The sequence below is a fragment of the Pseudozyma hubeiensis genome (assembly GCF_000403515.1).
Source record: "Pseudozyma hubeiensis SY62 DNA, scaffold: PHS34, whole genome shotgun sequence".
NCBI classification, from domain to species: Eukaryota; Fungi; Basidiomycota; class Ustilaginomycetes; order Ustilaginales; family Ustilaginaceae; genus Pseudozyma; species Pseudozyma hubeiensis.
The window spans coordinates 16,068-43,288 of NW_012133816.1; the positions used below are offsets into that span (position 1 = coordinate 16,068).

The 27,221-nt window shown below is 56.1% G+C and overlaps 11 protein-coding genes across 11 annotated transcripts; 6 read left to right on the forward strand and 5 right to left on the reverse strand.

The window, feature by feature from the left end:
* Positions 1-330: 330 nt before the first annotated feature.
* On the reverse strand, positions 331-2,232 carry PHSY_003364 (hypothetical protein; the record flags this gene model as incomplete). Its single annotated transcript, XM_012333985.1, has 1 exon — positions 331-2,232. One exon carries the CDS (start codon positions 2,230-2,232, stop codon positions 331-333), a length of 1,902 nt encoding a protein of 633 aa, XP_012189375.1.
* A 339-nt stretch (positions 2,233-2,571) lies between these two features.
* On the forward strand, positions 2,572-2,919 carry PHSY_003365 (hypothetical protein; the record flags this gene model as incomplete). Its single annotated transcript, XM_012333986.1, has 2 exons — positions 2,572-2,587; positions 2,726-2,919. The coding sequence occupies 2 exons, from the start codon at positions 2,572-2,574 to the stop codon at positions 2,917-2,919; spliced, it is 210 nt and encodes a 69-aa protein (XP_012189376.1).
* Positions 2,920-3,774: 855 nt separating this feature from the next.
* PHSY_003366 (hypothetical protein) lies at positions 3,775-5,562 on the forward strand (the record flags this gene model as incomplete). Its single annotated transcript, XM_012333987.1, has 1 exon — positions 3,775-5,562. One exon carries the CDS (start codon positions 3,775-3,777, stop codon positions 5,560-5,562), a length of 1,788 nt encoding a protein of 595 aa, XP_012189377.1.
* A 534-nt stretch (positions 5,563-6,096) lies between these two features.
* On the forward strand, positions 6,097-7,212 carry PHSY_003367 (hypothetical protein; the record flags this gene model as incomplete). Its single annotated transcript, XM_012333988.1, has 1 exon — positions 6,097-7,212. One exon carries the CDS (start codon positions 6,097-6,099, stop codon positions 7,210-7,212), a length of 1,116 nt encoding a protein of 371 aa, XP_012189378.1.
* Positions 7,213-7,364: 152 nt separating this feature from the next.
* On the reverse strand, positions 7,365-9,869 carry PHSY_003368 (hypothetical protein; the record flags this gene model as incomplete). The annotated part of the gene is made up of 1 exon (XM_012333989.1): positions 7,365-9,869. The coding sequence occupies one exon, from the start codon at positions 9,867-9,869 to the stop codon at positions 7,365-7,367; it is 2,505 nt and encodes an 834-aa protein (XP_012189379.1).
* Positions 9,870-10,471: 602 nt separating this feature from the next.
* Positions 10,472-11,749, reverse strand: PHSY_003369 (hypothetical protein; the record flags this gene model as incomplete). The annotated part of the gene is made up of 2 exons (XM_012333990.1): positions 10,472-11,555; positions 11,658-11,749. The coding sequence occupies 2 exons, from the start codon at positions 11,747-11,749 to the stop codon at positions 10,472-10,474; spliced, it is 1,176 nt and encodes a 391-aa protein (XP_012189380.1).
* Positions 11,750-12,464: 715 nt separating this feature from the next.
* PHSY_003370 (hypothetical protein) lies at positions 12,465-14,243 on the forward strand (the record flags this gene model as incomplete). Its single annotated transcript, XM_012333991.1, has 1 exon — positions 12,465-14,243. One exon carries the CDS (start codon positions 12,465-12,467, stop codon positions 14,241-14,243), a length of 1,779 nt encoding a protein of 592 aa, XP_012189381.1.
* Positions 14,244-15,646: 1,403 nt separating this feature from the next.
* Positions 15,647-17,254, forward strand: PHSY_003371 (transporter; the record flags this gene model as incomplete). The annotated part of the gene is made up of 1 exon (XM_012333992.1): positions 15,647-17,254. One exon carries the CDS (start codon positions 15,647-15,649, stop codon positions 17,252-17,254), a length of 1,608 nt encoding a protein of 535 aa, XP_012189382.1.
* A 607-nt stretch (positions 17,255-17,861) lies between these two features.
* Positions 17,862-21,518, forward strand: PHSY_003372 (hypothetical protein; the record flags this gene model as incomplete). The annotated part of the gene is made up of 1 exon (XM_012333993.1): positions 17,862-21,518. One exon carries the CDS (start codon positions 17,862-17,864, stop codon positions 21,516-21,518), a length of 3,657 nt encoding a protein of 1,218 aa, XP_012189383.1.
* Positions 21,519-21,841: 323 nt separating this feature from the next.
* PHSY_003373 (glycoside hydrolase) lies at positions 21,842-22,780 on the reverse strand (the record flags this gene model as incomplete). The annotated part of the gene is made up of 1 exon (XM_012333994.1): positions 21,842-22,780. One exon carries the CDS (start codon positions 22,778-22,780, stop codon positions 21,842-21,844), a length of 939 nt encoding a protein of 312 aa, XP_012189384.1.
* A 2,485-nt stretch (positions 22,781-25,265) lies between these two features.
* PHSY_003374 (choline kinase) lies at positions 25,266-26,384 on the reverse strand (the record flags this gene model as incomplete). Its single annotated transcript, XM_012333995.1, has 1 exon — positions 25,266-26,384. One exon carries the CDS (start codon positions 26,382-26,384, stop codon positions 25,266-25,268), a length of 1,119 nt encoding a protein of 372 aa, XP_012189385.1.
* Positions 26,385-27,221: the final 837 nt, after the last annotated feature.

Genomic DNA, 27,221 nt, shown 5'->3' on the forward strand with positions numbered 1-27,221 from the left:
CGCCCGCATCCTCGCAACCGGTTGGCCCTACCATGTCACTTTCAGGCTCAGCCAATCCGCTACCAGGCATACAGACACCCACGAAATCACAAAATCTCAAACTCATGTCGCAGCTGCCCAAAAGGCGTCAAAGGCTCTCGTGATATCACGTGCGAGCTCTTCAGTTGCGTCTTCGTGATGCTCCAATTTGTGCCTTTACACGTGGGATTTGTTACCGTAGCGAGGACGAAAGCAAAAGTACAAGTGAAGGGGATCGTTGGCAAGACGCAGTCACCCGTAATGCAAGTGTCGGCGGATCTGGGTCTGCGCGCATGCCCAACAGTCAGGCTCTCATTTGAGTCCTTCGCGAATCGTTGCTGATCGTAGCTTGCTTGCCAGAAACGCTAGTCGGTCCTGGTATCGCTTCACTACGGCAGCTTTCTGCGTATATATGCTGGTCAGTTTGGCATGCAAGACCGCTACGTCCTCTGAGACCGAAGCCTCAACTGAGATGTGATTGTTAGAGCCGTTAGCAGTGTCGGCTGAGCGGGGCATGCGGTACGACGAAGGTGGTGGTGGGCGTTGATGACGCGCCCCTTTACCGTGCCGATCCGCATCATCGAGACCCGTGGCGCATGCCAAGGGATTGGCTGCTCGTACCCTTTCCAACACGTTTGACACGGAGAGCGCATCCAGCGAGGTCTGCTTTGCCAAGAGCGCGTCTTCGAGTGCCGCAAATGTTTCCAACATTCGATTGCCCTCGGTCTGGACCACGCCAATTTCTGCTCGGATCTCCTGCGTGGTCTTGTCGACATACTCGGCGCCAAACATGGTTGTGGGAGCGATCTCTGCCCGCAGAGACGTCGGCGACCTGTTATGGACGGCGACACCCGACTTTGAGAGGTCAGTGCTGCCGGCATCGTAGATGGACACGGCGCGCAGCGAACGCGCGGTTCGTTGGGCTGAAAAAGTGTCCTCCAGTTCGCGAGTTGCATATTCGGCCTGTTCGCGTCGTGCGTGGCTCCCTGCTCTGAGACGGCCCAAGGTAGACATGCGTGACGACGATCTTGCTGCGGACGAGTGCTGTGTGCGGAACGACAGGGCGCGACGTGAGTTCCCATCCCCGCTCGAATGCTGCGAGGACGCTCCTTCAGAATCGCGTAAGGAGGGAGCAGCTCGGTCTTGACTCGAATGGGAGTCTTGGCTGGTCTGGGGATGCATGGCTTTGGAGTTTGAAGAATTGCCCCTGAAGAAATTTGTGACATTCTGGAAACTCGACGACTTTGCACTGCGGCCGCTGCGTATGGAGCTGGCGTGGTGACCGAGGGAGGACTTGGAGCGCTCGGCGTCGGCACTGAGCAAATCGGCAGACAGGAAGACTGTACCGCCCGGGATGCGATCAGCGGGAGCGGCGTTACGAGACTGCTCCTGGTTCGACAAACCGTAACCCGTTCGTCCGCTGTCTGTCGGTATGGCCAAAGCTTGTTTGTCGGTCATCATCATCTTGTCAAAGACGGCCTGACGCAGGGTACGATATTCGTCCTCGGAAAGCAGGCCATCTGCATTGGCCACTGCCAGCTCGTTGAGTCTTTGAGCGAGTTCTGACGAAGTCATGATAGAGATGTCGGCATTGGCGACGCTATGGTTGAGATCTCGGTCGCTAGAGGGCAGAGGGGTAGGAGGGGTGGCGTATGAGGTCGCTCCGTTGCGCGACCGGGTTGTGACTCCTCGCAGATTGGCACGGTCCTTCGAGGCTTTCGAGGGATGCTCGGACTGAGCGGAAGTACTAGATGTCGACTGCAGGGAAGCCCTACCGCTAGAGCTGGACAGCTTTCTCACGAGACCGCGAGACCCTGTTTGTGCACCGCCATCGTGTCTCGAAGGATGCCTGTAGCTCGATGGTGGATGAGCTGGAGCACGTGTTGCCGATGTGCTCCCGTGTGAAAATTGCTCGTTGAGATTGCTCTTCTCAGCACTAGCTCGTGCGGATGGCGAGGACCTTGGAGACGAGCTCGAGAAGTTGGAATACCCTTGGCTGCTGGAAATATCGAGGTTGATGATTGCCCTATGATCGGTAGGAGCGTCGCCGATGCCGCCGCCTGTAGTGCCAAAGGACGAGTAGGATTGGTGGAAATGCAAGCCGTTTGCGGAGGTCGAAGTCGTTGCCGACTTTAAGTTGTAAGCAGCATCTTTAGGCTCGTGTTGCCTGTTGATGTCGACGCGCCTACCAAAATTAGACAAGATGGCTTTCATGGTTGCAGTGAAGTTGCGAAGCCGACAGAAAGCGTGTTTCGATTGCTGCCTCGGGCGACAGCAGGCTCGATACCGATGCAGAAACCGAGGCAAGCACTAAGGATGTCTCTGTGAGGTCGGAATGCTGTAGCACTGTCGGAGGGAGGATTAGACGAAGTGGCACATCGCGGCGTCCATCAGGAAACCGACATGGTACGCCGGAGTGACGCCGGTGGTGTGAAGGTGCCGCTGATGTCGGCGTCAACGCCAGAGAAGCTCGTATCAGCGCGTTTGCCGACAGCGACGCAATTTGGGCTGCCGTGTGCGACGATGTGGATGCAGTGAACGGTGTCGGGGCCAATGCCGTTGCCGGAAGGTGATGTTGGTCGTCACTGCGACCGGAATTGGAGGCAATCGAGAAAGCTGCAGCTGGCGCACAATTGTAGTCTAAAGATGCAGTCCAAGTTCCTCGAATGAGACCCTTGTTGGCGCACAGCATGTGGATGACATGCAGTCAAGCGCATCTTTTCCCACGCGTCCTCACAAAGTCGGTTGTCAGACCGAAAATCGTTCCGTGACATCGGAGCACCGCCCCGACCTGGAGCTCCAATTTCATCAGATTCCAGTCAGGACTGCGTACGCATCACCCCGGTTCGTCGGATCGGCGAAGCGCCGACGGGCGAATGGGCTGCCTCTGACGAGTTGTAGACTCTATGACGTGGGCGCTCGCTAGAAGGTTGCTGTTCTCAAGCTGTGGTCGCTTCTCTGCAAGGCACACAACTGCAACGTAGCGTGTGGGTTGAGATGCGCCGTGTGAATTACGCAGCTCGCAAAGCGGTCGTGAGGGGAGATTGGGTTTAACAAACACACATGAAAAAAGTTGGAGAGCCACGGTCAGGTGTTGGTCTCAAGGGTCTGACGCGTGAGACCGATGCGAACCCTTGTTTTCTCGGCAACTTGGTGATGATCTTCTGAGATTTTGATTGCACGCAGCAGCTGAAGTGCCTGAAAAAGCAACACGTTAGGCCGCAGCCCGAAGGCGGAGCCACGGGCTGGCCACTCAAAGTGGAGACTGTGCCATCACCCACACTGCCCGTCGAGCACATACATGCAACACCACTCGAAACCCCTCACCACATACGAGAGCTCGTTCGTAACCGCGATTGTCAGCGCTCAAGCCGACTCCCGCAGAATCTGTCCCTCCCGTGCTACTCAACGTGCCGGTAGTCCCGAAAGACACAACTGCGATTCCCTCGGGTCAGCTTTCCTCTTTTCCGTTGCAAGTCGGCATTACCGAACGTTGCAGCCAGTCTAGGCTGGCGAGCTGCGTGCAGCCCACTGATGGCGTATAAACGATCCTCTGTTCTTGTCGGCCTGCCCGATCAGGATCGAGGCTGGGAGGAGGTCCAGGCAAAGACCTTCACAAAATGGTAAGACGAGCTAACAGAGCTTTGATCCGCTGATGTTTCATGATCTTCGAATCTCGGCCGCTGACACAAGCTCGCTCCTTCGGCACCTACAAACAGGCTCAACACCAAGCTCGAGGCTAGGCAGATTGCCCCTATGCGATCGCTCGCCACAGATCTTTCCGATGGTGTCAAGCTCGTACAGCTTATGGAGATCATGGGAGACACCTCGCTCGGCCGCTTCTACATGAATCCGCGCATGCGTGTACAGAAGGCCGAGAACGTCAACCTCGCCCTGGAGTTCATCAAGAGCCGAGGTGTCGTGCTGACCAACGTCGGCGCCGAGGACATCGTCGACGGCAATCTCAAGCTCATCCTCGGCATGATCTGGACGCTGATTCTGCGTTTCACCATTGCCGACATCAGCGAGGAGGGAGTCACGGCCAAGGAGGGTCTCCTCTTGTGGTGCCAGAGAAAGACAGCTCCTTACCAGGAGGTCGAAGTCACCAATTTTACCACCTCTTTCAAGGACGGCCTTGCACTTTGCGCATTGATTCATCGACACCGCCCGGACTTGCTCAACTTTGACGCTCTGCCCAAAAACGATCCTCATGCCTGCACTCGTACAGCGTTTCAAGTCGCTGAGGAGCATCTCGGCATCCCACAGCTGCTCGATGTCGAGGATCTCTGCGATCGACCCAAACCGGACGAGCGCAGTGTGATGACCTACGTCGCACAGTACTTCCACGCTTTCAGCTCCATGGAGCAGGCCGAGGTGGTCAGCCGTCGCGTGGCTACTTTCGCCGACGTCATGCACGGCGCCTGGGTCATGCAACAAGATTACGAGCGGAGGGCCCGTCGGCTCGTCGAGTCAATGTCCGACCTTCAGAATGGATGGGTCGCGGCCACATTTGCAGGCACCTACGCCGACGCTCGCTCGCAGCTGACGCAGTTCAACGAGTACAAAATCGGCGTCAAGCGCGAGCTGGTGCGTGAAAGGACGGACCTGGCAGCGCTTCTCGGTAACATCCAAACAAAGCTCAAGACCTACCATCTTCCCGAATGGCTCCCGCAGCAGGGCCTCCGGCAGGCTGAACTTGACGCAGCGTGGGCAACGCTAGCGCTAGCGGAAGCGCACCGAAGTCGCTCCATTAATGCCGAGATCCGCAACGCCAAGGAAAGCCTGAGAGTCAAGTTCGCACAAGCTGCCAACGCGTTTGAGCGCCAGCTGCGCGAAGTAGCCGGCGGTATCGTCACCCTCGAGGGCGACTTGGAAGCCCAGCTGGATGTGGTCAAGCATCTTCTGGCGCAACTCGACCCCATCAAAGAGCGGCTTACGCTCATCACGACGCTCGAGCAGCAATGCACCGACGCCAAGGTGGAAGAGAACGACCACACCATCTTTACACTTAGCGATCTTGCTTTCGAGTGGGAGCTCGTCCGGGCGAGCGTCTCGAAGAAGCTGGCCTTCATCGAGAACCAGATCGTCTCGCGACAGCATACCAACCTCACACCTGCCCAGCTCGAAGAGTTTGAGTCCACATTCCGCTACTTTGACAAGGACGCCTCCAACACGCTCACCGTTCCCGAACTTGGCGCAGCACTTGCCAGTTTGGGCATCATCTACACCGAGGACGACATAGACCAGATCCACTTGCAGCTGTGCGAGACGTTCGGTGCCGTCTCGTACGATGCCTTCCTCACCTTCCTTCGCGAGATCACCGAGGACACCACCTCACCCGATCAGCTGCTCGAGGCGTTCCAGGGCCTGGCTGGCGACAAGCCCTACGTCACGGAGCTCGATCTGCGCCTCGCCTTGCTACCGCAAGGATCAATCGACTACCTCAAAGCTGCGATGCCGCAGGTGCGCGTCGACGGTGTCGAAGATGCTGTCTACGACTACGAGGGCTACTTGACCGGACTGTTCGGCGTTGCACAGCAGTAACAAATTCTTCATACTTTAAGGCCTGCCGCTCCCTTGCTGTACTGTACAATATACGTGACCTCTGCCATCCCTCGAATAAGCAAGCGCAATGGGTGCTTCTGAGAGAATTCAGTTGAGCGAGCTGAACGCACGAGTCGAATATCGCGACTTATGCCGTCCGACCACCGTTGTACTGAGGTTCCTCGGGCTGATCGGTAGCAAGCAATGATGGCAGATGAGAATTAAGCCAGCTTGGGCGCCAGTCACGCGAGGGTCGCGATTTCTTCCAGCGGCGCAATTGTGCACGGCCTTTATCGGCGTTTCCGTGCTGCAAGGCTCTTCCGAAGCTTTTTTTTTGGGGTCTGTCTGTCGTCAAGAGGCCTCTTCGAGGCTCACCATCACAACCGCAGTCGCTTTCTCTGTCTACCTCGCTCGTTAGGCTCATCGATCGTTGCACATCTGCCTCGGCGCTGGCTCCAACACGAGGCCTAAGCAACCAGCGGCACGTGCGCTCGGCTCGGTTCTGGCCATCTCAGTCCGGGCTCCGACGACCCAATGAACAGGACGGGAGGAGCATCCGCTGGTTTGGCGAACGAGCGCCCGACACGGACGCAGGCGAGGACACCACATTGCTCCATCCCTTCTGTGCTCGAAGGCAGCGAAGCCAACTTGACCGATGTGAGCGCAGCGGAGACCGGCCCACCTTTCGCCTCGGCGCTCGCAGCTGGTGCTCTGTCTGGTCTCACCGTCGACCTGCTCTTCTTCCCAATAGATACCATCAAGACGCGTCTGCAATCTGCACAGGGATTTTGGGCAGCAGGCGGATTCTCCGGCGTCTACCGTGGACTCGCCTCAACAGCCGTCGGCTCGGCTCCTGGCGCCGCCGTCTTCTTTACCACGTATGAGTCGATGAAGCCTGCACTCGTGCGGTGGGCGCCAGGTGTTTTTGGTGGCGAAGGCACCTTGGGTCCTGCTGGAGTGCACATGGCTGCTGCCTCGATCGCCGAAATTGCCGCCTGCCTCATCCGCGTGCCAACCGAGGTGATCAAGTCTCGTCAGCAGACCATGGCATACGGTAGGGGTACCACAACTTTTCAGGCATTCACAAAGGTCTTTCAAGAGGCAGGTCTACGCGGCTATTATCGAGGATTTGGCAGTACGGTCGGCCGTGAGATTCCATTCACTTGCATCCAGTTCCCCCTGTACGAGAAACTCAAGCTCGAAATGGCTCGATCCAGGCTTCGGTCCCAGGGCGTTCCGATCGACACGATAGCCAACGACGGTATTCTGACGTCTGTATCGGATCTCGAGCTGGTCCGCAACCTGCCGACTTGGCAAGCTGGTCTTGCGGGAAGCATTGCAGGCGCAATCGCCGCCGGCCTTACTACACCGCTGGACGTGGTGAAGACCCGCATCATGCTGCACACCAAGCAGGCAGCTGCCACAGGTACGAAATCAGCATCCGGCTCCTCGGCTGCTGCTGCTGCTACGATGTTCGAGACGCTCCCGCGCGGTGTCAACACAAACATAATCCCGACATTGTTGCATATTGGGCGTACAGAGGGTATAAAGACGCTCTTCAGCGGCTTCCTCCCGCGCACAATGTGGATCGGATTGGGCGGTGCCGTCTTCCTAGGCACCTTTGACGCCGGTATTAAGACGCTTTCTTGAGCCAAGAAGGCATTGCAAAACGCGTCGCGAGCATCAACCGTTTACACAAGGTACATAGACTGTTGCACACTTTCTGTAATCATAGTGACACATTCAAGTCGCGCAAAAGTTTTGAAGACGTCTCCTCTGCACTTGATTCTCCAGCAGCTACATCAGCGAAGGCTGACGTTGATGATGCGCACATCCTGTCGGGGCTTGTCGTTGCTATCCACTTTGACCTCTTCGATGCGCTTCACCACATCGACGCCTCCATCCACTTTGCCGAAGACGGTATGCTTACGGTCCAGCCACGGCGTCGGAACCGTGGTGATGAAGAACTGGCTTCCGTTCGTGTTTGGTCCTGCATTGGCCATGCTTAGCGTGAAAGGATTTGAGTGATTGAGGCTCGGGTGAAACTCATCTTCAAAGTTGCCGCCCCACAAGCTCTCGCCACCCGTTCCGTCGCCGAGAGGGTCGCCGGTCTGCAACATAAACTTTTTGATGATGCGATGAAAGATGACGTTGTCGTAGTATCCTTTCTTGGCAAGCCCGACGAAGTTCTTGCACGTCTTGGGCACAAGCTCATTGAAGAGCGTCAGGTGGATATCGCCGTGGGTGGTGTGTAGTGTAGCCGAAGTGTGTTTCGATCCGGCTCCTGACGAATTCTTGTCTCCGGTTGCGGCACTGAAGCGGCCGCGACCATTGCCAGTCAGGGCTGTGGCCGAGGCGATGGTCTGCTCTTCGCGAGTCGGACGTTCGTTGAAGACATCGCGGTTCTCGCTGGCACCGCTACCCGATGCTCCGTCTGTGGATGGTGCACTCATCGCATCCGGGTCGACTCTTGTGAACATGTAGAACCGCGCGCGTCCGTGAGCAGTGGCGAACAAGGTTGGGTCCACCAAGCCCTGCTTTGCAAGCAGAGGATTCTCGGAGGCGGCCGCTGCGAGGGAGCTCACCTTTTTGTCCGGTGCGCCTTGGAACAGGGCAAGATGCATGAAGCGAACGCTCTCGTCCTTTCCCAGCAGACGGACGCAGTGATCGGTTACCAAGTTGACGAATTTGATCCCTTGGAGGGATGCATAGATGATGAAATGTCCCGAATCGTCGAACAACACATTCCACAGCGCAGCAGAAGAGGCGTTAGCGAGTCCTGAGAGCGGGCCTGAGGCGCTCGACGCCGAGATCTCTCGCTCCAATGCGATCCTGCGTCCGAAGTCCATCTGATCCACCTTGAAATTGACTCGAGGCTGCGAGGCATCGACGGTCATGCTTGTTGCCTCCTGCTCACCGAGCGGCGTGCCAGGAGCATCCTCTGGCGGCGGCAAAGCTTGAAGAGCTTGGACAGCTTCGAGGCTCTCGTCATACCGTCGAACGACCTTTGCCGAGCGGAAGTCGAAGATACGAATTTGACGATCCAAGATGGAAAATACGGCAAATTTCTCGCCATCTCTCGAGAACGTGAGGGTTGTCGGAACCGTTTTGGTCTTCTTGAACTCGAACAGATCCGTTGCCGACTTGAACTCGAAAATGCCAGCGATTCTGTTTGACGAAGGGATCGAGAAAGGCTCCTCCGGAGTCCAATACTCGACAAAGCCAGTGACGTCGCACGAAACAACAACGTTGTGATGCGCGTTGAAGGCAAGGATGTGGACGGGAGCACGGTGCACCTTGGACACTGTAAGGATCGGTTGATGAGTTGTGCTGGTAGAGCCGAAGGGCGTCATTGAAGAGGCGGAGTCGTCCTGCTTCGAGTCGTCCGCGCCGTTATTGTTAGCCTGAGACGGAGCGCTTCTGCCATCGTAGATGCGAATCTGGCTCGAGCTTTCGTCTGTTATCGCGAGCAGTGTACGCGCATTGCCCGGACGATGAACCCACGCCAAGGTACGTGCCTTGTAAGGCAATTTGATCATGTTGATCATATCGAAGTTGTCCACATCAAATATCTTGACGTTGGCCTCAGCGTCGAGTGTTGCGTAGGATGCACCATCGGCCGAGCAGCTCCAGGCGATGATGGGAGCAAGATGGGCACGGTATTGCTTGACGAATTCCACCACAGAGGATCCGCTGAAGAGCGTAGACGCTGACGGAACGCCGTTGCTGGGTCTAGATGACATTGAAGCCGCAGTAGCCGAAGGGGCAAGCGAGGACTTTTTCCAGAACTTGACCCATCCGTCGACGCTGGTGGTGATGACAAAGTTGGAGCGCGGAGTAACAGTGACCGAGTTGACCGTGTCCCGATGCATCAGCGACTTGAAGTAGCGATCAGAGGACGGCAACGCCGCGAGATACGTTGCCTGGTGTGCAAGAGTGGTTGCCCTTCTCTTCTTCTGTGCCGGTTGCAAGGTGTCTGGGCCGGGATCGTTGACCCTTTTGGTTCTGGGACCATCGAGAGAAGCAGAGGCTGATTCTGCAGTAGGAGGTGGCGGTGGTCCAACATCTTCATCGTCGTCACTCGTCCCTTCATCGCCTATTGGTGGCGCGAGCTGAGGACCAAGAGTGTCTTCTCCTGTGGAATCAGAGTCCAAATCGTCCGTGTCGAAGGACTGTGATCGCCGCCTTTTCTGGGTTGGTGGGTGGCGCGAGTTAGATGGCTCTTGCCCTGGCATATTTGGGCCAGGCGTGGAAGAATGCGAAGACGCTCCAGAGCCTGACGCATTCGAAGATGCTGCTGCGGACATGGTCAGGCTGTGGTCAAATGCGGAGGATGTTGACGGAGTGCAAGACGAGAGGCAAGGTGGAGAGTAAGAACAACTTTCCTTGGCCTCCACGTCCGAGATCCGGCTGCTCGAAGAATGCAAAATGTTAGAGCCACAGCCCCAAGTCAGATTCTACTTTCGCCATCATTGCTGAGACTGTGTACGACAGGAACAACATATACGGAACAACATATACGGAGCAACATATACGGAGCAACATATACGGAGCAACATATACGGACGACAGCTGATCCTTGTTGAGGCCAGTCATGGGGATGAAGGGGGGCGCGGCTCGAAGGGTTGCGACGCAGACCATCAGTTCAGTGAGCTATCACCGAAAGCGTGAATTATGCGACCTCATTTTTGCCACGGCTTTATGCGCTTCACAGATTTGGAGCTGTCAGCCCAAAGACTAGGCACGTAGACCTCATATGACACCAGCGGAGGTGTCAGCCTTGTGTACGCACGCAAAGTGGCCAAGTAAGAAAAGCGACAACGACTCTTTTTTCGTTTCTGATACAGGATGCAATGCTACGAGACGGACAAGGGCGGGACAGCAAGATAAAAGGCTTTCTAGCAGGTATTTAGTAGGGGACGAGACCGGCGAGCTTCTTGATCTGCTCGGTGACGATGGGCTTCTCGATCGGTTCATCTCGCTCAAGTGGACATACTTCGGTCGACTCGCGCTTGCCACCCTTCTTGGCCTTGCCTTGCCCGAACATGTTGCAGTTGGGCCAGTGCGTGGTTCCTTCGAAGCGATGGAATAGCGCCTGCTTCTTCTCCAGGTCTTCGGCAGAGCACTGCGATGCAGGCGCAAAGCACGTGTAGATGACGGTGCGAATCTCGTTGCCCATGGGGAACGCAGCGTGGTGCATGGTCCTCGAGTCCCACAGAATGAGATCGCCAGGCTTGGCCTCTACCTTGTACTGCGTGCAGCCGCGATCTTCGAACCACTTGACCTGCTCCTCGTTGAAGAGGTAGAAGTCGCTGTGGACGTGGGGCGACGAGAAGCGCTTCTCCTTGGGCAGCTGCTCGAAGAACTCTTCGAAAAGGGGCGCAGATCCCTTCATGACGATCAGACCGCCGTCCTGAGGTCCAGAGTTGTACAGGTTGAGGATGCCTTGCACACAGGCCAGGCCAACTCGATCCGGGCTCTGGTCGCAGTGAGGCCATGGCTGGAAGGTGAGATCCTTGCGTCGTGGAAGACCGATGTTGAACGAGTCGAAGCTGACCAACAGCTCGTCTGTGCCGTACAGCTTGGCGAAAGGGTCCATGACGCCGGGCTCGCAGCGCGCTTCCCACATGAATCGCTCGTGAGGCGCACAGTAGTTGAGGAACATCGACTTGAAGCTGACAGGCAGGTGTTCAGCCGTCCAGGTAGACTCGTCCTCTAGATCCAGACCGAGGTTGAAGCCCGTGATCCAGTTGAGCAACTTGCCTCGGTAGTAGTCGGCCTTCTCAGCAGACAAGACATTGGGAAGCACGACAAAGCCATCGCGGAAGAAGTCGTCGCGCCAGTCGCCATAGACGGTCTTGGTGGGCTTGATGATACTTTCAGAGTGTACCTTGGGCAAAGCCGCCTTGAAACCTGACTTTGGTGCCTCGGGGACCACGACGTTGGGAGCAGTAGCAGTCGGAGCCATCTTGAAGGTTGTTGCGAGGGTTGTACTGGGTATTGAGAGGTGGTAGGCTTGAGTGCTTGTCACGAGATATCGTCGGAGTACCTGGCATGTCTTTATACCTCCCATCGTCCTGAACCTTGTGGCTCACCCGGTCTGGCGCAATGCTCCTCGATGATTTGGACGGGCTGCCTTTACCCTCTCAGTGTGCTGGTGGAGTGATACAGCTGTCTCCGCCGCCATGGTGGAGCAGCAAAGGTCTATATTCTTCCTCGTGCAACCCCAGCAAATGGGTGCGAGGCCGAGTTGGAATACATGGGCGAGAAACGCCACACGAATGCTCGAGCTTGCAATGCGTGTATCGCTGAACGGTGCATGATGCATGTAGGCTCCACCACAACGAAACACAGTCGGCTCGTTTGATGGTAACAAATGCAATTAGGACGGTGGCTGACTCCACCGAAATTCGCTGCTTGCTATCTCCCCCGCAAAAAACATCGCCGGTGGAGCCGACCGCCGCTCGACCACGACCCTCGCCCGAGTCCACGCGGGGTCTTCGAGCAGCATATGGCACTGTGAAGGCGCTTCGCGGGTGGAGCCGATTTCATGTCAGCCGACAATCCGCCTCCAGCCGCAGAGCGAGATCCTTTCCTCATCGAAAGAGTGGACCCTGAGCTCACTGACCACCCGACGAGACCAACATCAATCCTTCTAGCGGCTGAGGCAGGAGCATCAATATAAACAAGACTCCGGTCATCAGCGTCTTGACAAGCTACCACTTCTACGACGGAATATTCTTCCTTACGGCAAAATCAGTTCTCACCTGGCCAACATACGCATATCTTCATTGCTGTCCATCAGCGGAAGGCGAACCGGAATCGCCTCGAGGTCCCTGCCGAAATTTGCGAGCTACAGCGTCTCATCTGCACTCTTGTTCCTTCACCGAGGACCAGTTAGAATGCCGCCTCCGGTTCAGACATACTACAAGCCGATTCAGGCTCCCAAGATCGGTGAAAATGGCTATGCTGGTTTCAATCCAGGCAAGGTCGAAAGGCTTCCGAAGGGATGGAAGATGTACGAAGACTCTCGACCGCTGCCTTGCGACATCATCGTAGAACACGACGTCGGGATTCAAGTCCGCGACGGTTGCACCCTGTACTGTGACGTATACCGTCCCGCCACCACAGAGTCGATTCAGAACGAGGCCGATCGCGTACCCGCCATCCTTGCATGGAGTCCCTACGGAAAGAAGTACAGCGGGATTGTCTCGATGAAGCCCATGCCTTTCGGTCTTGGCGTCCCAAAAGGAGCGATCAGCGGTCTCGAAAAGTTCGAGGGACCCGATCCGGCCGAGTACTGTTCTCGGGGCTATGCCGTGGTCAACGTCGACTCGAGAGGCGGCGGAGATTCCGAAGGCTACATCTGCATCATGGGCAAACAAGAGGGCGAGGATGGATACGATGTCATCGAAGAGATCGCCAAGAAGCCGTGGTGCAGCGGCAGCGTGGCACTTGCTGGCAACAGCCATCTCGCCATCTGCCAATGGTTCATCGCGGCGGAACAGCCTCCTTCGCTCAAGTGCATCGCGCCGTGGGAGGCCTGCTCCGATCTCTTCCGCGAACAATTCGTCCGAGGCGGGATCTGGGACTATGGCTTGTTCGGCTTCATCGAGAAGACCACGCACCGAAGTCGGTACGGCCTGGAAAATTTCCCAGAGATGTATCGACGCAACCCTCTCTCCAACCCGTATTGGGAGGACAAGCGTGCGGACTTTTCCAAAATCAAGATCCCAGCCTACATCACCAGCTCCTACTCGGCGCTCGTGCATACGGTCGGAAGCGTTCGAGGATTCTTGGAGCTGCCCACCGATCAGAAGTGGCTTCGATGGGATCCCTACCAAGAATGGTACGATCTTTGGGCTGTGCAAGAGTCGATCGACGATCTTGCCAAGTTCTTTGACCGATACCTGAAAGGAGTCGACAATGGCTGGGAGAGGGACACGCCCAAGGTGCGCTTGTCGCTGCTAAAGTACGGCGAAGGCGTCGAGCCAATCCACTACATCGATGCCACCGACTACCCCTTGCCCAATACGGACTACCGCAAGCTCTATCTGCAAGATGACAAGACGCTCTCAACATCAGCGCCGCAAACCAAAAGCGTCGTCAGCTACGACTCGGAAAGCAGCAAGGAATTTGCCGGCTTCACCTATACCTTCGACAAGGATCAGGCGCTTGCCGGTCTCGTGCGTGCCAACCTGTATCTGTCATGCGACGACATGGACGACATGGAGGTGTACGTCATCATCCGAAAGCTGGACAAGGATGGCAAGGAGATGCTCAACCTGAATCTGCCTTGGTCGTCTGTGCCGGTCAACTCCTTCGAAGAGATGTCTCCGCGCGAGATGTCCAACTTGACTGTCTACCTAGGGCCGGTCGGAATGCTCAAGGCATCGCATCGGAGCATCGACGAGAGCCGAAGCATGCACGAGCTCTACCCGTTCCATCCTCACGACCGCGAAGACAAGATTCAACCGGGCACAGTCGTCGAAGTTCCCATCTCAATCTGGCCAATGGGTATCCAGTTCGAAAAGGGCGAGTCTCTGAGAGTGCAGGTCTCTGGGCAAAAGGTCAGGATCCAAGAGTTCGCCCAGGACGGCGACAAGGGCATCAACAGAGGCAAGCACCACATTCACCTGTCTAGTGAGCATCCAAGCCACATCATCTTGCCCTTCATTTAGAGTTGTGTCGTGCGTTGCAATCCAACTCGTCCGTGTTCACACCACTTTGCTGCCTGCCTCGACGCCCTCGTTGGCACGCTCTGATTGATCCTGAGGTCAGTGCCAGCAGCATCGAGCTGGCGGTGCAAAGGCCGGAACTTCCACAACATTCGGTGAGCTACCTTTCCGGCTGCGTCGTTGTGCTGTAAAACCAAGCTCCATCGAGCCGAGCCGGGAAGGGTGGGGGCTGCGCAGTGCAAGGTATCTGTGGACGGTGGAGCGCTTACCGGAACGCGGTGAAAATGAACACGGGGGCTCCACCATTTTTGATGCATCTCAGCGCCTCTTCCACGTGGTGAAACGTTGTAGGCAGCGGCAAGACGCTAAGCTGTTGGTGGACAGGTAAAATTACAGTCTGCCTGCTACAACAGTCTGCCTTGGCATCGTCGTCGTTCTAAACGAGCTGTACGCGTTTCTTTGTACAGTAGCGAAATTGAATCCGCGGGATGGGCGGGCGTTTCAGCACTCACCTCACTTTCTCATCTCTTCGCCGCTCGTCACGACCAAGAGTTAACCCGCAAACACCCTGCCACATCGCGGAGCGTTCCTTTCCTATATCCACCAACCTGCCTGAATGTGGTGCACGGCTCCAAGCAGCCCGTCCTTGCCGTCTCACCACCACCAGAGCCCAGGCTCCGGCATGCGTCCCGAGAATCCGGGGTGAGACACAACCCGACACCGAGACCTTTGCCCGTAGCGGCTCCACCCTCATCGTCTTTCCCCCACACGACCCCACATACGTTCTGCACCACCACATGGTGTGTTGTCATGGTCGTTATTGGCAAGAAGTCTCCCTGCATGTCTCCGCTCGACGCTCGGAAGACTGCCGAACCCCATCGACACAAGCAACTCTTGCTGGATCTGCTGATGCAGTGAGTCGGTTCGCAGCCAGCGCCTGAGAGAAGGGGCCCCGCGTTGTCGTTTGGCCCTAACGCTTGCCACCGCACGCCGCGAGCGGGGAAGGTCTGGAGCCTGGCAGACCTTGTACCGTCTATCCGCATTTTGTCGCTGCACTCTTACGGACACGAAGCGCTTCGACTTCACGTCGAGAGAGAGCCTCGGTTCCTGGATTCTTCGTCGCCCTGGGAGCTGCAGTCTTGCCACTCCCCTGGAAGCTGCAGTCTTGCCTCACCCCTGGAAGCTGCACAGACATCCACCAACAGGTTGTAGTACATCACCGCTGCACCTGCGCGTCTTGCGCAGAGGTGCAAGTGACATATAACCTTCGACCGAACCTTGCCAACGATACCCTCTGCCTCCCATTCTCAGCACATCGCTCTTCACTTCGACACACCCAACACGTCCCTATATCCACAGCAACCCAGAGCGTATACATTATCGGACCCGAGTCGGCCCACTTCGGTATGTCGCTTCACGATCGCTCGGACGACAAGATGGACGTCAAAGGCGACGGCGTCACCAACGACGTGGTGGATGTAGACTCGATGGAGTACGGCTCGCAAAACTTCAAGAACAATGAGAAGGCAGTCGCCACCGAGACCACGCTCATCCGAGGCAACGAGGTTGTGCTGATCCCTCAGCCAACCAACGACCCTCATGACCCACTCAACATGCCCGAGTGGCGCAAGTGGGCGACCTTGGTGGTGTTGGGTCTCTTTTCGATCTTCAGTGTGCTGCTTTCGTCTGGCATGGGTGCCTTTGTCGGCCTCATGTTCAAAGAGTACCGCGGCAGTCCACGCGTCTCGGATCTGCTTGTCTACCCGACCCTCTTCATGGGTCTTGGAAACGTGATTGGTATCCCAGCCGCCATCGCAATCGGTCGTCGCCCAGTGCTCATCTTCTCGTCGCTACTGCTGGCCTTCACTTCGCTGGGCTGTGGTCTCAGTCAATCCTTCAACACGCACTTCATCGTTCGTGCGTTCATGTCCCTCGCTGCAGGACAGTCCGAAGCGCTGTGCCCCATGATCATTCAAGAGATCAACTTCCTCCACGTTCGCGGCAACCGCATGGCCGTCTTCTCCGGCATGCAGACCATTGGCTTCTCCGTCATGATGATTGCCACAGGCCACATCACCGACAATCTCGGATGGAGGTGGTGGTACTATATCACCGCCATCGTTTCGCTCGTGGTCGCCATCCTGTGCATTGTGCTTGTTCCCGAATCGAGATACGAGCGTGCTGAAGGAGCAATGGTGCCATCCGAAGACATCAACGCCAGCGTCTCCATCTTTTACACCGACAAGCGCAAGCCCGTACTCGATACCGCCACCTACGGCGAATACACCTACTGGTCGACACTGCGCGTCTTCACGGGACGAACCAAGTTTAGCGAGGCCGCGCGATGCCTGTGGTCGGCGGTGCGCGTGTTGCTCTACCCCAACATCTTCTGGTTGATGCTCATGAACTCGCTCTCGCTCTCTGCGTACATCGTCATGACCACCGAGTTTGCTAGCGCACTCGGAGCGCCACCCTACAGGTTCAGCTACGAGGCCATCGGCTACGTTCTGTCCGCCCAGCTCATCACCGCGCTCTTCTTCGTTCCTCTGCAGGGCTTGGGTGGAGACTGGCTGGTCAAGAAGCTCGCCAAGCGAAACAATGGACAGACGCGGCCCGAACACCGTCTCATCCCGCTCATCATGCCCGTTGGACTGGCGGTCGCGTGCTGCATCATCTTTGGCCGCACCTTGGCAGACCCCAACTCGTGGCACTGGACTGGCATTGCAATTCCTATGAACGCCATCTACTTTACCTTTACGGCGGTCATCCTTAGCTCGTACACGTACTCGATCGACGCTTACCCGGAGCGTGCGGGAGCCATTCTGCTTCTGTACTGCTCGTCGCGAGGCATTGTCAGCTTCGGTGTATCGCTCTCCACCGTCGACTTCCTCCAAAAGGCCGGACCGCGTGGTGCGTTCAACGTGCTCGCAATTCTCTTTGGTGTGGTCTCTGCGTTTGGCATCCCCTTCTACTTTTTCGGACCCGCAGTGCGCCGCCTCACTGCACGCTACTAGCCAGCTCGCCTGGATTGACTAAGTCACTGTACACCTTTCTGCTCTGATCCTCTTTTGCTTTGTCTCGTCACGCTCCTGTCACGCTTCACCTCTGTACGGCCCGGGTTTTCTTGCAATCATGTGTTTCTGATCACGATCTAGTCTGCTCGTGTCTGTGCTCCTGCTTGAAACCGCGACACAAGAGACACTGCATTGTCTTGAAACAGTTTAGTCGGTGGACCAAATCGACCTTCACCAGGCCGAATGAAAATTTGAGTGAAATTCCGGCGTCCGCTTGACGCGGAACAAAAGCCTCAACGACGCCTGTTCCGGTGGTGGAGCCGTTCTTTGAGCTGGCGGGTCCTCGAAATGAGTCGACCGGCTCCGCCATCTTCCCCGTACCCCGCACTCCAATGAGGCCGGAACGGGTCTATGCTGGTCAGTCTCTTCTACCTCTCCACCATTGCTTCCAACATACCCATCAAGTCGACCATACCGTCGTCGTCTCCACCACTCATCTGCTTTACAATTGGGAGACATCCATCGGCGCCCTGCATCGGCAAGGATCATCGTGCATTAAGAAGGCTTGCACTCGTCTCGTTCGAGTGAGCAAGTCATGTAGTCGGCGATGGATGCCGAGTCGGTCAAAGAGTCGGGCAAAGTACATGCATGCCCAAAATGCGACAAGACGTTCTCCAGAGCGGTCAACCGGGACCGGCACCTGGCCACGCACAACAAACTGCCGTCGCTAGTTTGCTCGATCTGCGAAAGACGCTTCCATCGTCCCGATGTGCTTGCGAAGCACGTGCAAAGGCATCGACTGCCCGAGACAGTCGAAGATGGCGCGCATTCTGCATCTGGCGACGTCTTCCACGGTGCCTCATCGTCTCAGCTCGGCAGCTTAACGATCGTACAATCAAGGTCCGGATCTGCGGCCACGCATACCAACGAAGCGTCCGCCAGTTTGCTGTCGTCTCGATCTCTCGCTGCCAGCCGCCGAGTGGCTCGAGCATGCTCTCGGTGCAGCAAGGCAAAAGCGCGCTGCGATGGTACTCTGCCAGCCTGCAGCAGATGCATTCGTCTTGACAAAGCTTCCATGTGCGATTACGACGCTTCCGCACATGACCCAGCGCGGTCAAGCCCACGCGCATCTGCGTCCGGGGCTACAATACGGCAGCCTGACTGGTTTCAGGTCAAGCTTGTCGAACCCGAAACGCACGCAGATTCCGTCGCACGGGACCATCTAGAGCAGTCTCTGCACCTGTCCAGCACACCAACCTCGATTCATCTGTTTGGATCTCCTCGACCCAAAGATGCACCGCCAGCACCCGATGGAGTCTCGATGCCCAGAGCCGACACTGTCTTCGATGCGACGCCACAGTACAGGCTGAGCGAGCAAGTCGATCTCGAGAGTTGGAGGCAGTCTCAGGTGCAATTCTCCAACGCAAATGCCTGGACTGATGCCGTCTCGCCTCTACCGATGGACTGGCTCCTCCAACAGGAGATTCCGGATGACGGCTGGACAGCCTACCTCGGTGATCCAGGCGTACCCCTTCTGACCGACTTTTTCAATCATGCCGATCCGACAGCGACTGGAATGCGAGGCGAGCCTCATCTCGATGCGGCGTCGATCGTTCATCACCATCAACAAGGTCTACATCATGCTGCGGCAGGGGCGAGCTCGTCACGTCGACCGTCGCATTATCACAATCAGAGCAGAAGAGATACGAATTCTTCGCACACGTCTCCGAATGGACACACGGCACGAGCATTCCCGCGTGCTGCCGCCTCACGTCTGGCTTCAAACGCCGCATCGCCTGCAACGACGGATGCTGCCGATGCCGCTGCCACGCTGGCGCGTATCCGAAGCGAGGCAGTTACTAACGGCTTTATGAGGTCTGGTACGCCATCCGACGAAGGCAGCAGAACCGGTTCGGAGCCCGAGGCAGTCAGACCAAGCCTTCACCAGAATCGACCTCCGGCGAAGCGAGCAAGGTTGTCGGAAGCTACCCACGGACGATCGGTAGCTGCACGGCCGACGAGAGCTTCCTCGCCCGACTCGTCGTCAGAGTCATCCGACCTTGATCCCATGGAGCGCGCAAATAGAGATGTGGCCGCCCAGTCACGGCATCAGCGAGTGAGCTACAGGCACCCTGATCCATCGGCTCGCGTCATGTCGCAACTCGCCGTATCAGCGCAATCGCCAGAGGACATTGCGAGGCAGGAGATCGCAGCCGAAGAGATGGCACAGCTTGCGCAACACGGTAGCGCCGCTTCTCCCCGCGCACCCTCGGACCTTTCGAGCAAACGTCGCAAGCGTCGACAGAAGCAGTGGCCCAGCGTCTATCGTCCCAAAGCTACCGACGGTGGCAGACATCTGAGTCTGCACAAGGTGCCTCTGGCATCCGAGGAAGTCACGGCGCTGGAAAACAGCTTTCAGGTGGCGCCGATGACTGATCTGGCCAAGGAACGCATGATCGACGAGTTTCGATATTGTGAGGTCGAAGCGGAAGATCTGCAACGTATTCAAGACACGCTACGATCCATCAAGACGTCTACGTTGAACCTCTTCGTGCAACTTTACTTTGAGCACTATGATCCCATCCTGCCAATCCTGCATCGAGCAACTTTCGACCCAGACACCTGCGATCCACTTTTGCTGGCTGCCATCACCTGTTTAGGCGCCCTCTGTTCAAAGGCGGAGAATGCATTCTCCTACTGCCTCTTGACCAGCTCTCTGGTGCACGCTGTGTCTTACAAGCTGTTTGGCATCAATCATCTACGCCACCGTTACCTCCCCTCCATGCAAACCTTGTTCCTCACGTACGCACTCTGGCGCAATCTGGGCGATCCCGCCAAACTCGAGTACCTCGAGGGTTTCCGCAACACCGTCCTTACCATGGCTCGCCGATGCCGGCTATTTGAGCTCGAAGCTTTCGAGGTAGACCGCAATTGTCTCACAATCAGTGCATCTTCGTCGCCGGCTCACAGCAACCCAAGCATGGACAAGCGCGAGCAAGAATGGCTCAAGTGGGTCCGCAACCAAGAGATGGTACGTTTCAATTGGGCTTTGCTCATTCTCGACAGCGATCTGAGCCTTGCCTGGGATCTTCCTTGCACTGTCACAATAAGCGAGCTTCGCTCGCCCTTGCCGTGCACAGAATCTTTATGGCTAGCCGAATCACCCGAGGACTGGGCCCTCCTAGCTCGTGTCCAGCTCACGTCTGTAGAAAAATGGACACTTCGGCATCTCTTGTCAATGCGAGGCTCGGCGGGCCAGCCCAGCACAGCCGAGGCCATTGTGCCGCGTCTTCATACCTCGCCTCTCACCAGGCTCGTACTCAGCGCGGCAGTGTTCAATGTCGCTGTCAGTCGATGGAATGTCGACGCAGCTCTCACTCAGCTCGCTGAGCTGCACGACGATGACGAAGGCGATGATGCGCAGAACGTCGCGATGGTGCCGCGAAAAGACACAGAGCTGGAAGCCTGGACCGACGCAATGGCTTTACGATCCCAGGAGCTGACCCTGAACCGCATCGACACACAAAGCAAGGACGATGCTCAGCTCATGCTCTACGGTGCGAGACTGCGCATGCTGGTCAGCTTCAAAGCCGTGCAGATCATGTCTGGTCGCAAAGGCCAGCGACGCTCGAAACTGCAAATGAAGAAGTGGATGCAAGGACCGTTGCGGCAAGAGCAATATCGCGACGACGTCTTCAGAGCGGCAAGTAAGATCTTCGCGTTGAGTCTTGCGGCACGCAGAGACATTGCCCCGATCAATCTAGAACCTGCCAATCGCCCCATCTCGGGTTTCGACCCTCGCGCAAGGGGCAGCAGCCGTGGAAATGCACATCCGTCCAGTCAAAGTCGGTTCAATACCGATCCTGGATTGTCCAACATGGCTCATGCCACCGTTTCGGGCACAGGCGCTGAAAACTCCATCCTCTTTTATGCGACGGTATGTCTGACGCTTCTCTGCCAGTATCTCGTGCTCGAGCAGTCTGCATCGCAGCTCAGCGAGTTGAACAAGCAGAACCAGAGTGCAGGTGACGCCGCGGCAGTCCGTATAGATCGACCCACGCCCGAGCGCGCAGTGAGCGCGTCCAGGAAGGCACGCAAGAAGGAGGTTTACTTTGTGCAAGGCGTCGGCGCATTAACGAACTCGGTGTCGCTCGACCGTCTCATCCACGTGGCAATTCATCAGGGCCTGAACCGCAGCGCGTGGCCTTTAGGTCATGTTCTCGGCAAAGTTTTGCAGCAATGGGCCCGCACGCTCGTTCGATGAGTAGTCTCGCAACTGTCTCAGCAACTCTTTGCCCCTTTCATCTCATTTGTTGAGCGAGCCAATCGCTTCCAGGCGCTGTCTCTCGGCTCACCACTGCACACACGGACCCTTGGTGCGAACCGATTGCGGAGGGCACAGCACGACAAATTCATCGCCAGGTCTCACAGCCACAGCCTGAACATTCCCGCACGATCTGTGTTGTTTGATCAGCGGAATCATAACTGTGATTTGCCAGCGCTTGCACAATGAGATTTTACAACCAAGAGTGCTATATCGCCCAACTTTGACACCAGCTGTCGAGCCATTGCATGAGCCCCTTAGACTTAAGCAAGGGTGAGGAGACCGGGACGGTAAGGGAGGGCATCGTAGTTGCTGGACGAAGCACTGGGGTTTCGGCCCTGGTAGAGCATCTGCAGGTTGCAAGGGTCGATGGTCATCGTCTGGTCTGGGCTGGATCGGATAATGTCACCGTGGCTGATGTCGTTGGTCCACGAGGCACCGCTGTTGGCCTTGCCGGCAAAGGGAGCGCTTTCAGAGCCAGCCTGGACGGACCAAGGGCCATCGAGGCTGCTCGAGGTGAACGAGCGGAAGTATCGGCCGTTGTTGCCCTGAGCCTCGACAATCATGAGGTACTGGTTCTGACCAGAGACCTTGTAAACCTGAACGGCCTCAAAGATCTTCTGAGGAGTGTCGCTGAGGACGACCTGGGATGCGGTGCCAAAGCTTCCGGGGAAGCTGCCGATGGCCATCTTGGAGTGATAGATCTTGCCGTTGTCACCGGCGAAGAAGAGGTGCATGTTCGAGCTGTCACCGATGAGCGTCTGGTCGATGGGACCGGTGTTGGAGCCAGAGACGTCACCGTTGAAGAGCTGTTGGGGCGAGGACCAGCCGTTAGGGTTGGAAGGGTTGCTGCTGGTCCTGTAGGTGAACTTGCTGGCACCCCACTGCGAAGCGAGGATCCAGACGGACTTGGGAGCAAAGTAGAAGATGGTAGGTGCAACGGCAGCGCTGCTCATACCGGTTTGAGTGGCTGAGGCCATGTTGGACCAGCTAGAGAAGGGAGCGAAGCCCATCGAACCGTACTTGCCGTTGCCATAGTAGGAAGCATAAACCAGATGCTGTCCGTTGTAAGGAACGTGGGTGAAGTCCTTGAGGTTAGACCAGCCGTTGGCGGGGGAAGCGAGAGGACCCGAAGAGGTCCACTTGTAGGACGAAGGCAGAGAACAGGCTCGCTTCTCACCCTGGGGGGCGGCTTCGGCCATCGAGGCAACCAGGCCTGCAAGGGCGACGAAGGTGGAGGTGAACTTCATAATGGCAACGAGGGAGAAAGGGGCTTCCGTAGGCGTTGAAGTATGAGGAAGGATCGATGCGACGCCGTCCTGCGGGTCTATTTATGCCTTTTGAGTTCGCAAGTATCAACTCCGCCGAGACGGACATGGTGCGAGCTTGACGCATAGAACTGACTGCAGATAGGAGAGTAGAGGGCGCAAAGGACCAAAGCCCACAGCCGTTTCGTTGGACGTCTCCTGCCAGTCAACGGTAGTCAGCGGTCATGTTCATCCGCGCCACAAGTGCAGCGAAATGAGATTCCCGCAAGGGTGGGCGTCGATTCGTTGCCTCCGTTCCCTCGTTGACAAGCGATCGTTGCATTGCCGAGCTCCGTTGTGGGTCGTGTGCGACGCATTGTCTGGCCATCTTGCCACTGTGATGCGAAATGGGTTTGTTGTCACCCGTCCGGTCTTGGTGAGTCTGTGTAAGTGACGGAGCCATCACACCTCTACTTCGGACGAGGTCTCGCCGGCCTAAGGGTTCATTCTGTAGCTACAACGAACGTATCAAAAATCTGCATGAAAGACGGACGATCTTCTCAACTTTGGTGTTAGTGCGGCTAGCTTCGTTACTGGCTCGCTGAGGGGGAGCAACGCTAAGCGAGGGTCACCGGTGCCAAACACGCAAATCTCTTGTCTGCCATTTGGCGTTGGTGGACAGCTCGTGGCGGTGGAAGCGTCGGAAAAGTCGGAATACAGCTGCAGCTGATTGCTTCTGCAAGCGCGCTAGCGCAATTTTGGCGCTCACACACTACGGTAGTTGCTGCCGGACCACACCAAATGCGTGACCAGAATCGTTTCGCCGGTGGAAGCCTGACAGCACTGCCAAAATTTGTGTCGTCGCACTAACCTGATGATGTTTCAGGATCCTACACTGCGATAGTGCCGGTGCAGCGAATTCTCGCGTGACCATGAGGCTGCACGTGGCCGACGACCGCAACCGTCATGCAAACTCTTATTTGGGTCACGCACCAATCAGCCCCAAGCACAGTCATCCCGAACAATCGCCTATCGGCGGTAACAACACATTTTTTACGGTGTGTCACACAGCAACGCCTTCCTGTGACCATCACCTGAATGGTGAATGCTGTGCGTCGCGTGCCACCCAAGAGAGTGAACGGGGTGCCCGGCATATTGTTTTGTGAGTGTCACGGCGGAACAGTACGTATCATCGTTACAATGGTGGCCGGTGAGCGACGCTACTGCGCCCTACTGCGCCTCTAGCGCCGCTGCCAGATGTGAAGCCAACTTCGGGTCTCGTCAAGCCGAGACGCTGGGTTGCGGCTCAGCAAAGCACGGAATCGACCGTGTTTCCCGAGAAAACGCACAGAAGTCCTGCTGTCAACGGAAAGAGTTCACCATAGCCGAGCTCTCAACCTTGTTCTAATCGGGAAAGACATCTGTAAGCGAACGTCATGCATGGCATCAGGTGCGGGGCGGATGACCGGTCGGTTATCTTGTACATTCAACGTGGTGAGGTTCAGGAACACTGTTTCTCATGTGACCCTGCCTTCACTCTCAATCGCGTTCGCAACAGCTCGCCGTTTTGCGGACGAGATGTCCGACGATCGCAAGTGCAGAGCCACCACTCCGCAACCTTTGGATCGTGTAGAGACGCCGGTTGCGACCGCGGAAATGCATTTTGTGTGATGCGGTCTTCGAGTTCAAGCTGAGGCGGCTATCTCCTTCTTTCTTCGCCGTCTGCGTTCAAGAACAACTGCCCGGCTCGCAAGACTGTCAATATCGACCGAAGCATGATCTTCGAAAGCTGGCAACACTGACAATGTATCGCCTTGATCTGCCGAGGCGATTTGTTGTGCACAATCGGTCTTGATTCAGGAGACGCCTCGTTTGTTCGAGCGGGCCAACGGGGCCCCATGTTCTGTCAGCTCATTGCGCGATACTGATCTCTGCTCGACGATGGCACTGTCATGTCTTTGAAGCCTCAGCGACCTCATTACAGAATACGACGGGAAGACTCAACACTAGCCCTCGGAGTGGCTCGAAAAGACCCGAGAGGACTTCCTTTGTACAGTCGCAGCAAGGAAGAAAGTCAGCGGCTGGCGACTGGCATATGATATTCACTCCTGACATGCTGAGTACTCGCCACAGAAACATAGCTGTCAAGGTCTTCAAGGGTTGAAAAGAAGAAGCCGGCCAACGTTTCCCCACACGCGTGCGCCGATCACAGTCCGCTCTACATTGCATTGTGCAGCAAGGACTTCATTTGGACCCTGCAATGGGTTCTGCAAGGAATATGTTCCTATGGACTAGTTCTACAAGTTTCATTAGTAGCGCAGGCCGGTTGTAACCCTATTCCTAGCGGGCAGCACCTTGTAAGTACTGATCCAGTCTCCACAATCAGTTACAATCACCGTTCAGGGGGGCTAGCAGTATCATTCAGAAGCACCAAATCCTGCTATGCCAAATTGGGCACAGAGAGGAATTCGGCTTTTGTCTGATGGTAGACATCGACAATAGCCATGGTAGCATCCAACGAAGCTGGTTCGGGATACTTGAGAACGTCTACCAGCGTACGGACTACAAAGAACAAGGTTCCGATCTGTGATTCCGTTAGCAAGTGCTTGACTTGCTCAGCTCCGCTATCATCGCATATGCCGAGTTGCGCGCTCTCTTCCAGGTAGGTCTTGCAAAATTGCTTTCGCGCCTCCAAGGGAGGAAATGGATAGCCATTAAGCTGGTTCTCTGGGTGCGTCCAGCTGAACATGTGTTCGGCGAAATGACTGCCAATGTCGATGCCTCGAAAGCCAGACATGGTAGTCTCGTAATCGATCAGCATTGTCTTGCCGGCGTGCTCATCCTCGCGAACGAGAATGTTCATAAAGTTGCTGTCAAAGTGCGTTACAGCAGATTGACAGCCGTACTTTGCAAAAAGCGATCGGACCCACCGAGTCTCAGCCTCCCAGTCTGTTTCAAAGACATTGCTGACGATGTTTTCAGCGCCTGGACGGGCAAACGCTGAGAAGATTTCCTGCAGCTTTGACTGGCAAGTGCGGAATGCCTTGAGGTCCCGTGCTGCGGCGTCCAGAATATCTAAAACTTTTCCGGGGTAAAGAGGCACTTCCAGGGAGGCAAAGCGGGCGTACATTCGAGCGATCTCCTCACTGATGAGCTTACTCGAGGCTTCAACGGGGGTCAGTGGATGCGCTTCCACGTATTCCTCGACTCTGCCGCCCTTGAAGGTGTCGTAAAGCTTGGGTCCCCATCCTTTTCGCCCAGCCTCGAAAGCAACGAGGGTTTCCTCGATGCTGGTTGCATGATACACTTGAGGGCATTCTTCGCGTTCGGGAGGATACTTGCGGATCAACAGTACAGCAGGCTCTTGGCTGCCGCAAGTTGTGTGACGTCTTCTCACCACCGTCAGAAGATTCTGCGTTCCACCAGAGAGACGACTGACCTCGATTAGTGCGTCCTCAACGCTGGGCCACTCCCCTGGAAAGCAGCGCACAGCAAAGGCTCGAGCTTCGCTTGCTGTCATCACGGGAGTGTCTTCCAGCGCTTGAAGAGCTGCCTGCATGATGGGAGTTGTCGAAGAAGTTGAGAGTTTGTTGGAGTCGCAGACAGCGTTACAAACGGAAATGTGGTGGGACTCAATCCGGAGTTGAGCCGGCGGGCGTGAGAAAGCTAGATCCACAACATTGTCTTAGATGAAAATGATATAAGGCTCTCTTTCTCAGCCAAATTGGAACACCATGGCCAGCCTCGGGTAGCGTACAACGATGCTGCGCAGATTTACAAAAGTATTGGGACGGACAAAGGCTGGCAGCTTCTAGAAGCTATTGTAGATGATCGCGAAATTGCGTAGTTTGACTCGCATCGATGACTCGCAACGTGATGGTTTCAGGTTGCAGCACAGCTTCCCCGCGGACACGGGATCTGTTCGCAAGACCGATTAGGCCTTAAGCTACTAATATCTATAATTCTGTTCCGCTTATTCACGATTACCAAGCATCAATGCAGTCCTGTCGCGCTTCGCCAAGATCACAACCACCTTTGCCGCTTTTGGAAGCTTCAATCGCCCAGCAGCGTTAGGGTTTTATGGCGAACAAGCGAGATAGAGTGGCGATGGAGACGCGCACTCAGAATTATCTTTGTATTGCCAAAGACGTGCACTACAAATTTTCTGGGACGCGTTGTAGTTCATTGGAATTATCTGGGAATATTGCGCGTCAAAGTCAAGACTACAAATCAGAAGACATGCACTACAAAAGACCAAGGCATCCAAAGTCAACAACGCAGACATTCATAGTCAACTCTGAGAGACGTGCACTACAAAGACTTCCTTGATGGATTAGGGTTAGGGGTTAGGGTTAGGGTTAGGGTTAGGGTTAGGGTTAGGGTTAGGGTTAGGGTT